We start from the raw sequence: 17,564 nt of genomic DNA, 5'->3' as shown, positions 1-17,564 counted from the left end.
ACCACTACGTACGGGACCGCATGTTACGCTACGGGCGTAAGTTACGGCATTTTCGTCCTCAAACAACGGTCTGGCTCATTTTTTTACGGTGGCGCGTATGATCCTGGCATAAGTTCGTACGTAGTGTGAACTGTGCAGCCGTACATCGTATACTTTCCATTGTACGCAAACTACATAAATCTCCGGCCGCTTATTCACGGAACGCGCTACATCCGGAGACTTACGTAGTGTGAACATAGCCCGTCCCTGCATTCCTTTTAATAACATTTTAGAGAATATCATGAGTTATTTTGAGGTTTAGTTCAGTTTGAAGTTTTTCAGTTTGTTTGCTGTTTTTGTTGATGTCATCTTCAGGTTATTAGTGCTTGCACTCCCTTAGAAATTTTGCATGTTGCCAGCCCAGGTATTGCACAAGATCCCAATAGCGTCATAGCAGCTCTCCCTCTGTATTGTCTCCTTACAGATGTGTAACAACTCGCATATCTCAGACATCCATGGCCACTCAGGGGTAGGGAACTGCGGAAGCTGAGGCACCAGCTTTTTCCAGGAGCTGGTGTACTTTGAAATGGCATCTTTCAATCTGCCATAAAATGAATGATGGAATTCCGAAAATATCATCGATGGGGTAAATTTGGTTGAAAAAATGTGATTCCGCAAATTTTTTCTTTTTTTTTTCTGTGGGGGGGGGGGGGTCCATGTTTACGTAATGCACTTTACGGTAAAACTGGCATTTTTTCTTTATTCTATAGGTCGGTCTGAACACAGCAATATGCATGTTTACTAGGTTTTCTAACGTTTTACTATTTTTATTAGCAGTAAGACTTTTTTTTTTGCAAATAGGTATATTTAAAATGGCCTTGTTGTGGCTGTTATAGCGCACTTAGTTTTTCACCTACAGGGTGTCATTTTTTGCGCCAGGATCTCTAGTTTTTATTAGTAACATTTTTGTCTAGATCAGACTTATTGATCTCTTTTTATTAATTTTTTATACATAAAAAGTCATTTAAAAAAAGCAATCCCTGCTTTTTTTTTACCGCTTTTTATTTTAATAGATCGGACGATTACGCACGCTACGGTATATTATATGTTAATTAACTTTATTATTTTTCTGTGTTTTATGTATAAAATTGGAAGGGGGTGATTTTCACTTTTATTGGGGGAGGGGCTTTGGGACATTTTTTTAAACTTTTATAGAATTTTTTTTTTTACACTTTTATAGTCCCATTAGGGGACTTTTACTTACATACATTAGATTGAATAACATAGCATAGCAGGGATCAGTGTTATCTGTGATCTTCTGATAGAGCCTACCTGTGGCAGACTGTGGATAAGACCTCCGGCAGTCAGGCAGTGCGATCGGAACCCCTGCAGACACGCCGCGGGGGTCCCGATCGGTAAGTGACCGGAGATGCTCCGGTCACTTACACTTAAACATGATCGCAGAGTTTAAGGGGTTAATGGCGGGCAGCCACGAGAACGCGGTCGCCCACCATTGAGGGTGAGGGCCTGACTGCAGATAGCAGACGGTTCTCACCGGCTATGGAGCAAGCTCAGCTTGCAAACATTGCAAACAGCGGCTGTTATTCTATACATTGTGTGAACAGATGGACGTTGTTTCCATTGACTTCAATGGGAATCACTGAAGAATGAGAACAACAGGTGTTATTTTAACAAAAAATACAGTGCGTGTGACCACAGCCCAACACTTACTTTTATCTCTCGGGTTTATCAGGAAATCTATGACATTGGAACTGTACTTATACAAAGCGTCATAAACCTTCTCCTTCTCATCATCATCCCAGTATCTGATAATATCATACAGACGTCTCATCCTGTCCTCAGGCTCTGGTGTCTCCATTATATATTCCCGCTCTTCTCCTGTCAGCAGATTATTACTGTACAGATCAGATATAACTGGACGTACAATCTTTATGCGGCCAATCAGCTCTTCTCTGTGTCGGTCTATAAAGTGATCTCCGGCTGTAGAGACAAGAAATACAGGAATCACACAGAGGGATGAGGAGTATAATCTAATGTCTTACATGGTGTCATTTATTGCAGATAATGTTGGGGCCATTTACAGCAGTTTCTGTCACATGTCGGAGGTATAACGCTGCAATATCTTATGTCCTGCACAGAATCAGAATACGATTGGGATATGGACGGAATATGGTCACTAGTAGATGATTAGAAAGGAGAACCTCTGGCTCCAAACATAGTACAAACAGATGACTTTATTCCATTCTTGTTAGAAAACATAATATGTGAATCAATGTGCAAATGCCAACATGTATCGGTGAGTGGCTCCTTAGTCATGGTATAAGTTACACTACATCCATACAAATATATATACAAAACAATATATACAAAACAATTCATGTACTGTACATCAGCAGACATGTATGAAATGTGTGAAACATGATTATACATCCTGTGAGGTTACAGCGTTACATACCTGCATTTTGAAAATACAGCAATTAACCCCTAGATAACCCTGGACATACATGTACGTCATGGAAGTCTGTAACCAGATGACCAAGGACGTCCATGTGTGTCCTGGGTCTCTAAGGAGCTATGAAGAGCGACCCTGAGCGGAGCGCACTTCAAATCAAGTGGGGGCCAGCTGCAATCAGTAACCGGGCCCTCAGTGTTAATGACAGGCTGCATCTCCTGTCACTTACCGATCTGGACCCCCGCAGCGTGACTACGGGGGTCCCCATTGCTTTCACGGACTGCTGGAGGTTTCTTATCTTCCTCTGTGCGGTCTAATTGGCGCTCTGCTCCTTGAACCTTGTAATTGTAGAGAATCCACCGATCCAATACGATAAAATAGTAAACTTTATTCCAACGTCTTAAAACATGATACAAAAAATAATAAAAACACTTGCCGACGTGTTTCAGGACATACTATAGTCCCTTAGTCATGGCTAGAGACGAGCGAACCGGTTCGGACGGTATGGAATCCGGTTCGGATTTTTCCGAAAGTCCGAATCCGGTCGGATTCGGGTTTTTGGAAGTCCGGTCCGATTCTTTTTTCTTGCTTTCTAAAATGGCAGCCGCCGGAAGTGTTCCGGGCGGGAAAAGTGCTTTCCCATGATTCCCGGAACACATCCAATCAGCAGGGATCTTGCACTAGCCCACCCCCTGTGTGACGTGGTATTGCTTTAAGAGGAGCCATCACATGACTGCACAACGCAGTCTGCAGAGAGAGAGAGAGAGAGAGAGAGAGGAAGGAGTCTGTTACTGCACACAGCTCGTCAGTGATAAAACGCTGCTGCTGCTGTACTCTGCTGTACTGACTACTGAGAAGATATTTACAAAAGCAAAGACCACAAGATTATTAGGAAAGCGGAGAGGAGAAACATATAGTGATTGAGAGAGAAAAAGAGAGGGTGAAAGATAGATTAGGCATAGGAGAGCAAAGGGTGCACAGAAGAAAAACGTGCTGTACAGATATACAAGTACTATACTGTCTGCCTTGTGAGAGTGTATATGACATAGATGTTATTCTGAGGCACAAATATATACCTCGTGCATTTGTGGAGAATAAAACTGTAAAAAAAGGTCTCTACAGATATATAAGTACTGTACTGTCTCCCTTTACTGCACTGTACTCTGACCCTGCATTTTCTGGCTACAGTAAACTGTGGCCTCCACGTTGGCTACTGCTGCTCCTGCCTGGCCTCCATGTTGACTACTGTTGTTGATGCCTGGCCTCCATGTTGACTATTGCTCCTCCTGTACTGGCCTCAAATGACTATTGCTGGACCTCCACTGCATTTGTGACCTGTTTCCTGCATAGACCCTGTAATGGTAAATTTCCTGCATAGACCCTGTAATGGTGAATACTGAAGTCTAAAAAAAAAAATTTACTTTGAGTTATCGAAAAGATAATGATGTTACTGACATGTAGAGCCTAAATTCAACCAAATACACTACCCCTGTATCATATATCCTATATAGACCAAATTTATCAATTATGGATACCCTATGCCACAGACAAATCCTACAAAGAAAAAGGTATCACTCAAAATTTATTCATATCAAAAAGATTCCTTTATTGAACATATTGAAAAGCATATCATGATAAAAACCACATAAAACTGTGTATATAAACAGAAATGCAGAAATGGTATGGGTACACCACAGATCCAAACCAGACACTTGGGTTATAAAGGAAGCGAATAAATAACTAGGGGGAATATGAGAATAAATATAAGGTGCAAGTGCTAAAGTATACCTCCTATAGTCTCCCTCCCCACAAATACTATTCCTAGGTCCAACCTGAGTAGGGCAATCAGCTTCCAAGAAAGAGTAAGAAACAAAGTGCCAGTGCAATAAAGTATATACCTCAATGTCTGATGGTCCGTGGGTCCCTTCCTTTCCCCAACGCACGTTTCGCGTACCAGAGCTTGATCACGGGGCTGTGATCCGTGATCCGTGCACAACTCAATCAGGACACCAGCACCCCAACTAGACATCCTTCACATCTTACCTATATGTATTGCACTAGGAAGCGCCCCTCTGTTTTGTCTTTTCTTCTATAATGGTATCATGTCACTTTTACCGTATAGTGCATTCCATACACACAGGAACCCCACAAAAGTTACCATATTGCTTTATCTAATTTTCCTTGCATTTTCCAATTTCACCAATTTTTATTTTGGGGGTTCCATCATACATGTTATGGTAGAATGAAAGACGCCATTACATAGTACAACTATTCCTGAAAAATACAAGCCCTTACATGTCCCTGTAGACAGAAAACTAAAAGTGCTAGAGCTCTTAGAAAGGAAGGAGGAAAAAACCAAAAACTCAATAATGAAATTCGGCGCGGTCCACTGGGTAATTTTGGGCTTGGTCCTCAAAGGGTTAAACCTATTGAAGGATTACATTATTGTCACAGAATTGTTGTTACAGCACTATTTTTTTTTTTTGTTTAAATTCATCATTTTTCCTCTAGATTGAAGGTTGTCCCATATAGGGGCAAAATTTTCCTAGTAGTAATAATATTAATAATAATAATATTATTTGACCGGGGTAGGATGAGGAAGAGGAGGAGCTGAGGTGTGTGTTCCTTCCGCCCGCTGAGTATGCTGCAATGAGGAATGCTATGCCCAGAATGGACTGCTAGAAGCCCAGTTACCTGGGGAGACTGGTGGCTGTGAGGTCCTAGACTGGGAGTTCACATGTGCAAATCCCCCTGCAAGGTCCGATAGAGCGATCAGATTCACAGAGGACGCTGCAGGAGTCATCAGACACTGCTAGGGAGCTACACCTTTGCCTGGAGTTGATGAGTATAAAATGAAAGTGCCTGTCTTTGCTTAAAGGGGTAGTGCGGTGTAAAACACACACATGGAATGGGCACGGAACACACACATGGAATGCCTGTAACGGACTCTCCCCCACCCGGGCAGCATCAGTAAAAAGATGTTGGGAGCGGGGGAATTGTACTGATATGCGCTGCGCTGTAATGAATTAGCCGTGCAGCGCTGTCATTACAGCGCGGCGCATGTCTGCACAGTTCCCCCGCTCCCAACATCTTTTTATTGATGCTGCATGGGCGGGGGAGAGTCCGTTACAGGCATTTCACGTGTGAATGTAACCTTAGTCTGAACTTTTTAGCCTAGTCTGAACACTATGTAGCAGGGGTGTCGGCCCAGAGTATCAATACTCCAAATAAACAGCACAGGTTAGCAATATGTAGATATTTTGGAATGGAGTGCTCGCCTCACCGGATAGGACCCCTCCGTCCGGACACAAATCCAAATAAAGCAGCTGGAGACAGCACCTCTCAGTGAAAGAATTGTGATGTCTTTATTCACATCTTACTCCCGCAATGTTTCGGCTGGTTCTCAGCCTTTCTCAAGCGTGACTAACACAGTGTCCAAACTCTTAAATGTGTTTCACATCAATTGATATAAAGTATTGACTCCAATTTACCAGAAATGTGAAGTACAATATGTCACGAGAAAACAATCTCAGAATCAGCCGGATAGGTAAAGGCATTCCCAAGTTATCAATGAATAAAGCGACACATATTCATAAAATTTGTCTCGGTCCTTAAGGCCATTTCAGGCCCGGTCCTTAAGGGGTTAACCTCTTAAGGACGGAGCCAATTTTAGTTTTTTCCTCCTTGTGTTTAAAAGGCCATAGCACCTAGATACCCACATGAGCCCTTATTTCTTGCGTCACTAATTGTACTTTGCAATGACAGGCTGAATTTTTGCATAAAGTACACTGTGAAACCAGAAAAAAATTCTAGTGTGGTAATATTGAACAAAAAAACGCATTTCTTTTATTTGGGGGGTATTTGTTTTTACGCCATTCGCCCTGGGGTAAAACTGACTTGTTATGCATGTTCCTCAAGTCGTTATGATTACAATGATATATAACATGTATAACTTATATTGTATCTGATGGCCTGTAAAAAATTCAAACCATTGTTAACAAATATGTGTTCCTTAACCCCTTCCCCCAATATGAAGTCCAGGGACGTCATGAAAAGCAGTGGCAGAACGTATCATGACGTCCCTGGACGTCATGGTTTCCCTGCCTGTGTGACACTGTGTGACACAGGTCTCTGTCATGTCTGCAGTAAGGTGACGCCCTGCGGCCACATATGGGGGAATTCTAGAAACATTGGAATATGGGGAATAAATACTGAGTTCCATTTCTCAGTTAGTAATTGCTGTGTTAGAGGAAAAAAATGGATTAAAATGGAATATCTGGCAAAAAAAATGAAAATTTTAAAAATTCCCCCTCCAACTTGCTTAAATTTCTGCGAAACACCCAATGGGTTAACAAACATAAAATATTACTTTGAATACTTTGAGAGGTGCAGTTTGTACATTGGAGGGACTTATGGTGGTAACTAACATACAGGCCCCACAAATCCACTTCAGAACTGGGCTGGTCCCTAATAAAATCAGAATTGACATTTTCCTGATATTTGAAAAATTGCTGCAGAATTTCGAAGCCCTCTAACATCCTAACAAGTAAAAGGACGTTCACCAAATGACGTCACCATAAAGTAGACATGTTGTAGATGTTGCAGTAATAATTAGTTCATGCAGCATGACTATCTTTCTCAGAAAAAGAGAATTTTGAATATAAAGGATAGTATATTTTTCGAATTTTTGTGCAAATGTTGGTTTTTTTTTTTACAAAAAAATACTTAGTGTACCAACCAAAGTATACCACAAACACAAAGAGGAATATGTCACGAAAAAACAATCTCAGAATAACCGCGATAGGTAAAAGCATCGCAAAGTTATAACTACATAAAGAGAGACAGGTCAGATTTGAAAAATAGTCCCTGGCTTCATTCCCAGGCTTATAGCGCTTTTATCCTTTGGTCCATGGGGCTGTGTCAGGTGTCATTTTTTGCGCCATTATGTGTTCTTTCTATCGATACCTTGATTGTGCATATAAGAGTTTAAACATAAATTTCTTAAAAACGACAAATGCGATCGGAAACAAAAATAGATAGCACACCTGCCGAAGGCTTTGAGACGCAGTTTGAACTGAGTCTGTGTACAAAGCGGTTTGGGCTGTAGTAATCTCAGAAGAATAGCTGGAAGAAGCGGAAGAAGAAGAAGAATACGGATTACAGTATAGTGCTTTTTCAAGCACTATAATAAAAAGGAATCTGAAAACTAACATAACATTCCCAATGAAATTAGCTATTTTAGGGGAGGATACGCAGGTTAAAGGTAAAAAAGAAAGAAGGAGCCTCAATAAATTTCTGTTTGTAGCAAGATTGCAAATAGTCAGGCGCTGGACAACGACGAGAGTGCCGAGTATTTTAGAATAGAGAGAGGCTCTTGTACATTGTTAAAAGAATATGAAAGGAAGAAGAATTAAAGACATAGATAGATATAATTTTTATCCATTTATTTTTTTTCCCCCTCTTAGCTCAGGTGGTGGGAAGGTGGAGGATGAGGTTTTTTTTTTTTTTTTTTTTTTTTTTTTTGGGGGGGGGGGGGGGGGGGGGGGAGACACAAGATGATTATGACATTTTGAAATCTGTATATTTTATTTGCACTGGTAAAACTCTAGAAGAAATAAAATATTTATTTACAATAAAAAAAATTAAATATTAGATTTATTTGTATAGTGCCAAAAGATTCCGCAGCACTTCATTAGTTAATTTGTACATGGCCTATTAGGAAGAGCTCTGTCTATATGCAGATTGTAACCTGTGATTCCATCTTGTGGTATGGCCGCTATATAGATGGTCACTATATAGACAACCTCCTCCTAATATGGCGGGGAGGTCAGGACACTATATTGGGTTTTCATAAATTTCTAAACAATTATACCTTTAACCTGTCTTTTACCATCCATACTGACCCTCATAATATTTTTTGGACATTCTACTCTCTGCTAATATAGATGGCAACCCAGATAACAATGTAAAAAAACACTTAAATTAAGAAAACAATTGTACTTGGAAAATAGAACAAAATTGGAAAAAAAGAGCAATTTCTTTAGTACCTGGCTGTCACAGATTTAAAGGGCCAATGCACCCAATGCACCCTTGGTTAATTGGTTAATCCCTCTCCCTATAAATGTAGCTGTGCTAACTCAACCCCCCCCCCCCCACCCCCCAGTGGATCACTGGCGAACATATTTTGGCAAAGGGGGTTAAACGAGGGAGATCACTGGCAAAAATATTGTCACCTAGTGTTCTCAAAGTAAAACAAACTAGTAATTGTCTGAAAGATCTGCTGCAAGTATGTATTCACATAGGAAGTGACAGGACCTTGGATCGCAATGGATCTCTCTGCAAAACCGTTACGTGTGAAGACACCCTGTAACTGGATTGAAAATTGGCTTATCGATCATTCCCAGAGAGTGGTGGTCAATGGTTCCTACTCTGAATGGTCCCTGGTAGTAAGTGGTGTACCCCAAGGGTCACTATTGGCTTCTCTTCTGTTTAAAGGGAAACTGTCTGCTCCCAGGCCCTACCTAAAATGCTGACAGTGTGCTGTAGTTGGCAGTACCCTAGTGAGCATGTTGCCTTTTGGTAATTTTCTGTGCAGTGGATTATGTACAATCTCAGTGTCTCCTACTGTAATGAAGAGTCAAGTGATGTTGTTTGTGTCGCACTCTGGCCGCCTCACCACTCTTTCCCCTCCCTCCTCTCCATGAATAATCAATGCTGCCCGGTCCCCTGCTCGCTCTTGCTGTCAGCCAGTGTCTCTGATTGCAGATCAGTCCTGTGTAGGCAGGTTCAAACTTAAATGTGTTGGAACTGTGGTCTATGGGGTCACTCACCTGTCTTGAGACCTGCCAGCTGTTCATTCTTTGGTTCAAGTCCCCTGATGGAAATGAAATAGAGTTTTTATTTTTTTCTCTCCTTATCGTATCATTTTTTAAGGCTATGTTCACACACACTATTTCTGCTCAGTATTTTGGTCAGTATTGTGCAACCAAAACCAGAAGTGAATTGAAAACACAGAAAGGCTATGTTTAAACACTTAATGGCAAATAACAGCCATTATTTTAAATGTACCTGATTGTAACCATGATTAAGCGCAGCTGCGCAAAACGCGTTGGTTTCAGAAAATGTTTTTAACTGGACATATTAAAAGTTATATTTTATTAGTTTTTCTACACGTTTGGGAGTGCTGGATCAAATACCTCTATTGTTGCTTCTATTATTTTAAAATACCAGCATTTATTTGCCATTAAATGATGGCCATCCACACAATTTCAATAGTGTTTGAACATAGCCTTTCTGTGTTTTCAATTTATTCCTGGTTTTGGCTGCAAAATACTGAGCAAAAATACTGTGTGTGAACATAGCCTTAAAAATGATAAAATAAGGAGGGGGAAAAACCCTCTATTTCCCTTCCATCAGGGGAATTGAAGCAGAGAATGAACTGCTGGCAGGTCCCTAGATAGGGGAGTTCACCCTAGACCACAGCTCCAACACATTTGGGTTCAGAGATTTTACTATATCTGAGTGTTTCTTTCAGCCTACAGAGGACTAATCTGCAATCAGAGACACTGGCTGACAGCTGAGCGAGCAGGAGGCCGGGCAGCATTGATTATTCATGAAGAGGAGGGAAGGAGTGGAGAGGCGGCCAGAGTGCGGCACAAACAACTTCTCTTTGATACTTCTTACAGTAGGAGATGTGAAACTGTGCATAATCCACTGCACAGACAAATTACCAAAAGGCGCCATGCTCATTAGGGGATTGCCAGCTACAGCACACTGACAGCACCTCAGGTAGGGCCTGGGAGCTGACAGATTACCTTTAGCTTGTTTATTAATGATACTGAGGATGGAATTAACAGCAATGTTTCTATATTTGCAGATGACACCAAGCTTTGTAGTTCAGTACAGTCTATGGAAGATGTGCAGATGTTACAAGCTGACCCAGAAGGATCGGGTAGATAATAGACTACAGAACAGCACACAATGTCAGTCAGCGGCTTCTAAAGCCAGCAGGATATTGTCATGTATACCAGGCCTGGACTCACGGGACAGGGATATAATATTACCGCTTTATAAAGAATTGGTGCGGCCTCATCTGGAGTATGCTGTCCAGTTTTGGAATCCGATTCATAGAAAGGACGTTCTAGAGCTGGAGAGGGTACAAAGACGGCAACTAAACTAATAAGGGGAATGGAGCATCTTAGTTATGAGGAGAGATTAAGGGAGTTAAATTTGTTTAGTCTTGAGAAGAGACATTGAAGGAGATATATGATATAACTTACATATATATATATATAAATGGCCCCTATCTGGTCACAGCAAAAACAGTGGAGGCTTCAAAACAGGTTTACACAAGTTCTTAGAACAAAGTAACATTAATTCATTCATATAGAATCTACCCATCACCCATCCCCTCCTTGGTTGAACTTGATGGACATGCGTCTTAATTTAACCACACTAACTATTAGACATGAGTGAGTAGTACCTGATTGAGTAGCTAGTTAAGCGAATACTACACTATTCAAGATTCTCATTTTCAATTGAGCATCGGACTGGAAATGTAGTAAAAATTTGTTTTCCCTCCCACCTTCCCTGGCGCTTTCTTTTGACCAATAACTATGCAGGGGAAGGAGACAGGTCCTAGGAGCACACTGGCATTGCAAAAACAGCATCTCGTCTACATTTATTAGCTGGCCTACTCATATCTCATATGATACCTTCAGAGTATAAGAACTTGGCTTTTCTGGCTCGTCATCAGATGCCATCTTGAAGGTAGTCAGGGAGAGAGGCTGGAGCAGGGACAGTGAGGATTTAGTGGATTGTATGCAGGAAAGACTCTAAAAGCCCTTTTTAGGGCTACAGCTATACACAGCACAGCATTATTCTGCGGATAATCAGTGAATCAACTGGCTACCAGCACATCAGCTTATTCTTGCAGACAGACAGACAGGGAGCTGCTGCTCACTGTGAAGAATAGGCTGTACTTCATCTACTTTCTCCTTCAGTGTACGTGTTGCAGGTAGTTGAGTAGATAGATTTTGGAGCAGGGACATTGAGCGTTTTAAAATATTGTAGGCAGGAGAGACCATAAAAACCCTTATTAGGGCTACTACACTGCACAGACAGCATATAGAGTGCATAGACTGTCTAGCAGCGTATCAGATAGTGACACAAACAGGCAGTCAAGCAGCTTATAATTATCTTGCATAGATATTGCAAGCAGTAAAACACCTGGCACCTGTTGGCATAGGTAAAAATTGAGATATAGTATATATGTCTTAGTAGGCATACATTATTTAAAAAAAAAAAAAAGCAAAGTGTGGCAGTAATTAACTGGGGTCAGTGCCACATTGTCGCCTGTTTGCATATGTAAAGTTGAGATATAGCGTATACACCTGTGTAGGCATACTTGATAAAAAAATAAAATAAAGTGTTGCAGTATTTGATTGCGCTCTGTGCCACATTGAAATGTTCATTTTTATAAACGTCAGGCTGTCAGCACTGTCAGTTTACAGGCGGCTGCGCTTAGCCGTGATTATGCCCCCGGCTGCACTGAATACCTTCTCAGAGTACGCTGGTGGCAGGGTGGCCAGCACCTCCTAGGCGTAAAGGGGCAGTTCCAGCCACATGTCCAGCTTGGACACCCAATAACTGTAGGGCACAGAGGGATCGGGGAGGACAGGGTTACGGTCTTCCAGTTACTCCTTCAACATCTGCTGATACTTGTCCCCCTGCTGACAATAGACCCCGCAGTGGTGGAAGTTTGCCAAGGGGGTGCCATGAAAGTGTCCCACACCTTGGAGAATGTTCCCCTGATGGCTGTGGACCTGCTGGATGTTTCCAAACTTTGTCCATAACTCTTCTCTCTGCTGCCAGCGATGTTAGGTGGGAAGATTTCTATCATGTTATGAAGCTGTTCCTTTTGGTATTATGTCAACCAATTGCTCCTCTCCGCGACCGGAATAAGAGAGGATACTTTATCTTTATACTGGGGGTCGAGGATTGCTAACATCCAGTTTTTTTCTGATCTCAATAATCTTGGAAACGCGTTTGTCATGAGAAAAGCAGCCCAACAGGAAGTCAGCCATAAAGTGTGCCAAACTCTAAATCAGCATGATTTTGCTGCCCCCACCAGAAGGATGACTCTCCATCTCCTCCACCTACTCCCCATCGGCGCTGAACAAATTGGAGTGCTAACCCTGCCTGTGATTGGTGGGCTGTGTGTGTGTGGAGGGAGAGAAAGGGAGGGAGAGAGGGAGCTAGGCTGAAAGAAGGAGGGAAAGCACCTGCACCCGTGAGTGGGTGAAGAACAACATGTGACACACAATAGTTAACTGTAGTCTCCTTCAGCTGTGAATAACAAACAACAGACAAACACAGTAGTGTCACCTAGTGGGAAAAACACTAACTACAGTGGATACCTCATCCCACTTGTGTGAACCCGAGAAAGTCACCTTACTAAGGTGCAATAGGACTTAGGGGCCCGTACTGGGTCACCACACTCCTCCTCCTCTTATGCTATTGCCGCTGAGAAGCTGACATGAGTGCGCTCTGAGTGTAAGGCTCTGTTATACCTTCTCCCATCCCAGCCTCCTCCATACGCAATGCGGTCTCTCTTGTATCGAGGATAGATTCCCTGACCACACAGAAAGGGTCAGAGGTGTTCTGTCCTGACCCTCTCTCCATGTGACAGCCTTATTGTTTCTATTTCATTTCCTGTACTTAGTTTTATAATGTTCAATGTGTTCATCGGTTTGTGGTTCTATCTTGTATATTCAGACAGGTTTATTTTTATCTGGTTATATAGTGTAGTGTGTTTTGTTCTGGCTGTCATTTGGGACCCCATATATTCCCTTTGTTGGGGGGTGGGGAGGTTAGGTCACACTAGACTGCATCATGGTCAGTGGGGGTTTTGTGTATTTTGGAGTTTTTTAATAGTTTGCCCCTGCATTCTGTTTAATAAAGTTTTAGAGAATATTATGAGTTATTTTTGAGGTTCAGTTCATTGTTTTTCAGCTTGTTTGTTGTTTCTGTTGATGTCATTTTTGGGTTATTAGTGCTTGCACTCCCTTAGAAATTTTGCATGTTACCAGCCCAGGTATTGCACAAGATTACAATAGCGTCATAGCAGCTCTCCCTCTGTATTGTCTCCTTACAGATGTGTAACAACTCGTATATCTCAGACATCCATGGCCACTCAGGGGTAGCGAACTGCGGAAGCTGAGTGGGAGGCACACGGGGGTTTTGGAGCTGATACTCCATTAATGCTCTCTTCTGCTCACAAACCCTGTCCAATATAAAGTGTGTGGAGTATCAGCGCATGCTGACATCACGAAAGCCAGCGAGCCGGCAAATGTAAGCACTTCAGAAGATTTAAACAACTGGCACTCCGTGTACTTCTGTGGCGTGGTGCTCGTGGCAGTAAGTCACATAGAAGTAGAATAAATCCCGGCACTCGCTTGTGTAAACTGCTTCAAAGGATGTTTTTTACATCAACGCTGCACGCGTATCGACCAAACTGGTCTTTACCAACAGCATGCTTCACAGTGGTACAACGTACATTTAAATACCTGTAATCTGGCGCCAAAATGTGACGTCATAGGTACCATAGTAACCAAAACATAAACAAACAACAAGCACATGTAATTGAATTGTCAGTGAATGGAGTATCAACACATAGTAAAGAATGTATATAATCTCACGTATCTAGGATTCACAAATCATGAGGATGGCCTTGTAGCTGAGAAAGAAAAGAGAAACAACAAATGTAAGAGCAAAAAGTAAGAACAAAATGAACTAATGTAAGTGGCTAATAATAGTGTCATAATCTCTATTAAGACCAAGAGGTTTGAGAGTGCGCAATGTGTGAATGCAGTAAACCAAATTTCACAGTTGCGGTTTCAGGTCATTGAAGAAGTGAAATTGCCAAGAAGAGGGGGTGATATAAAGCAGCTATTGAGAAAGCGTGAGACGTACTGGATTCACACATTGCGCACTCTCAAACCTCTTGGTCTTAATAGAGATTATGACATTAGCCATTTTCATTAGTTCATTTTGTTCTTACTTTTTGCTCTTACATTTGTTGTTTCTCTTTTCTTTCTCAGCTACAAGGCCATCCTCATGATTTGTGAATCCTAGATACGTGAGATTATATACATTCTTTACTATGTGTTGATACTCCATTCACTGACAATTCAATTACATGTGCTTGTTGTTTATGTTTATGTTTTGGTTACTATGGTACCTATGACGTCACATTTTGGCGCCAGATTACAGGTATTTAAATGTACGTTGTACCACTGTGAAGCATGCTGTTGGTAAAGACCAGTTTGGTCGATACGCGTGCAGCGTTGATGTAATAAACATCCTTTGAAGCAGTTTACACAAGCGAGTGCCGGGATTTATTCTACTTAAATGTAAGCACTTCTGCAGGTTCTTCAGGCTAGCAGCGGGTACAGTTGACTTACGAAAATGCCATCTCTCCATGCCAGCGCTGCAGCACTTCCAGCTAGCGGCTGAGGGCCACGTTACAACACATGAGGAGGGGGGGGGGGGGTCACCGAGCTGTCTAAAAGGGTTGCGGAAACTCTGACAGTTTACATGACGGCCAGAAAATAAATCATTGTGTGAGCAATGAAGAATGATGGCTGCAAATTAATGTCATGAACATTGCAAACAGCGGCTGTTATTCTATACGTTGTGCGAACAGACAGACGTTGTTTGCATTGACTTCAATGGGAATCACTGAAGAATGAGAACAGGTGTTATTTTAACAAAAAAGACAGTGTGTGACCACAGCCCAAGACTTACTTTTATCTAATGATGATGAATCTCTCGGGTTTATCAGGAAATCGATGACCCTGGGATTGTACTTATACAAAGCAGCATAAACCTTCTCCTTCTCATCATCATCCCAGTATCTGATAATATCATACAGACGTCTCATCCTGTCCTCAGGCTCTGATGTCTCTTTTATATAATCCCGCTCTTCTCCTGTCAGCAGATCACTCTGGTACAGATCAGATATAACTGGACGTACAATCTTTATTCTGCCTATCAGCTCTTCTCTGTGTCGGTCTATAAAGTGATCTCCGGCTGTAGAGACAAGAAATACAAGAATCACACAGAGGCATGAGGAGTATAATCTAACGTCTTGACTTAAGGTATTGCTGAGTCCCTTCGTCTATCCCCTATCGAACACTACCCCCCACTTAACCCCTTACTCCACACACCCCCTCCCCCCTTTAACCCATTAAACTGAGGACACCTCTTTTAACATTGGAAAAATTGGCCATAACAGCCTCTTTATTAAAAGTGCTTCCAAAATGAACAAACATTAAATAAATAGCAATAATAACAATAACATTCAGTTAACCCATTATGTCTAGGGAGGTCTGGCAGAGCACCCTGCAGCAGCACCAGTATTCCTGGCTATCCCCCCAGCCGCACCGCGCCGACTCAGGGGCTGACAAATCTGTCACCTGGCACTGCACCACTTTCTTTCCACAATCCACCAAAACAAGCGAGGAGTATCATCCCTCTTATGGGCTTCCATCCAAATTACTACATTAACGTGCCCTGCAAGACCTCCCTACCGCCATACGATCAGGCGTGACCCCTGACGCCTGAGAGTCCCGCCACACCTTCAGCGCCTTCTCGATACCCTCCTGAAGCCCCAAGCACCAGATGTCTGTGCCCACCCCATTAAGATGAACCCCATCATCCAGCATATGGCCATAAGCAGGAGTTTCCAAATACCTATGTCGCACAGCAATCCCCCCATTCCGAACTATAAAACTAGATACGGCCCTGTTAACCTTGCGCCTGGCCCTATTTATGCAATCCACGGATCTGGCATAACGCCAATTCAGCCTTGCCACAATGTCTGACCAGACTACCACAATGCCTGGGAACAATGACCAGAGGCGGAGGACATCAAACTTAATGTCCCTAATCAACTCCCGTGACGACCTCACACCCAGGTCATTGCCCCCGACATGAATCACCAACACATCTGGAGAGCGATCCATCCTAGAATAAAAATGGACCTCCGGCAGTAGCCCGCTCCACAACATTCCTCCTATACCTATCCATCTAATGACGGCCTCACTTCTCTGGAATCCAAGCTGCCGGCTGTCAGGCCTAACGTCGGCTCTCTGAGCTCCCCTCCGCACATACGAGTGGCCCACTATCCACACGAGGCCCGCACCGTCAGCTAAAAGGGGGGGAAAACGCAAACAAAACAACACAGCAAGGAGAAATTCACAAACCATGCAAATCCACAACTCACACCAAAAGGAGGGAGAGGACAGGAAAGACAACAATCATGCACACACCAAGTCAGGCCGCACATAGAGTCGATACCGTCTGGATTCCCAGCGCCCGATACGCATCACCACCTCCTCAGGCAGATTCCACCTGGCCGCCTCTGTGGCAGCCCCAATCCTAAAGGAATGAGAATTAAACTCCGACACAGGAAGATTCAAACACTGCAACAATCTCTTAAAAATAGCCACAAACTGAAACCGCGAAAGGGACCTCCCATCCCGATGCACCAGCAGAGGACCCCCAACCATGGCCCGAACACCCAAAAAACTAGCCACACAAAGAACCGGACAAGCTACACAACCCTCCACACCGTGTAAAACCACCCGAACGCCTCTCCCCGCCCGTACAGTCTTAGTCCACCGAAGCCAGCAAACCACAGTATCAGTACCGCACTGCACATCAGTAAACTGCAAACCCCCACTACTCACACAAGAACGACTAACCAACTCCCCGATTCTAAACGCCCCAAAAAAAGGCCAAAGAATAAGCTGCACTAAACAATCTATGTTCATAATCATCATGACACACCCCAGTCAACTGACCCAACAACTCAAGCAAAACCCCAAACGTCACTGGCCGGAGAAGCCCTTAACGCATACCCCTTAAGGGCCTGCCGCACCAAAAAATGTTTGGTGACATCAACTGCCTGAAAGGCCTTGAACCAGAAGGCCAAACCCGCTAACCTCCGCTGCATCCCAGACTTCGAAACTTTCCTAGAAAAGGAATCCCCAATCCAAAACAACAAAACTGGCAACACTTCCCCATACAAAGGATCACAACTCACCTC

The 17,564-nt window shown here is 42.8% G+C and overlaps 1 protein-coding gene across 6 annotated transcripts in view; it reads right to left on the bottom strand.

The window, feature by feature from the left end:
- Positions 1 to 17,564, bottom strand: part of LOC138770541 (uncharacterized) — a 139,814-nt gene that overhangs the window by 42,015 nt on the left and 80,235 nt on the right. For all 6 annotated transcript variants that reach the window (XM_069949657.1, XM_069949655.1, XM_069949642.1 and 3 more), the window contains 2 exons: positions 15,260 to 15,544; positions 1,711 to 1,980 (listed from right to left, as the gene is read on the bottom strand). In XM_069949657.1, the coding sequence (XP_069805758.1) occupies positions 1,711 to 1,980; positions 15,260 to 15,544 (555 nt within the window). The remainder of the gene's footprint in view (positions 1 to 1,710; positions 1,981 to 15,259; positions 15,545 to 17,564) is intronic.

This window comes from Dendropsophus ebraccatus, chromosome 1 (assembly GCF_027789765.1).
Source record: "Dendropsophus ebraccatus isolate aDenEbr1 chromosome 1, aDenEbr1.pat, whole genome shotgun sequence".
Lineage (NCBI taxonomy): Eukaryota > Metazoa > Chordata > Amphibia > Anura > Hylidae > Dendropsophus > Dendropsophus ebraccatus.
This window is presented reverse-complemented; position numbering and strand designations above follow the sequence as displayed.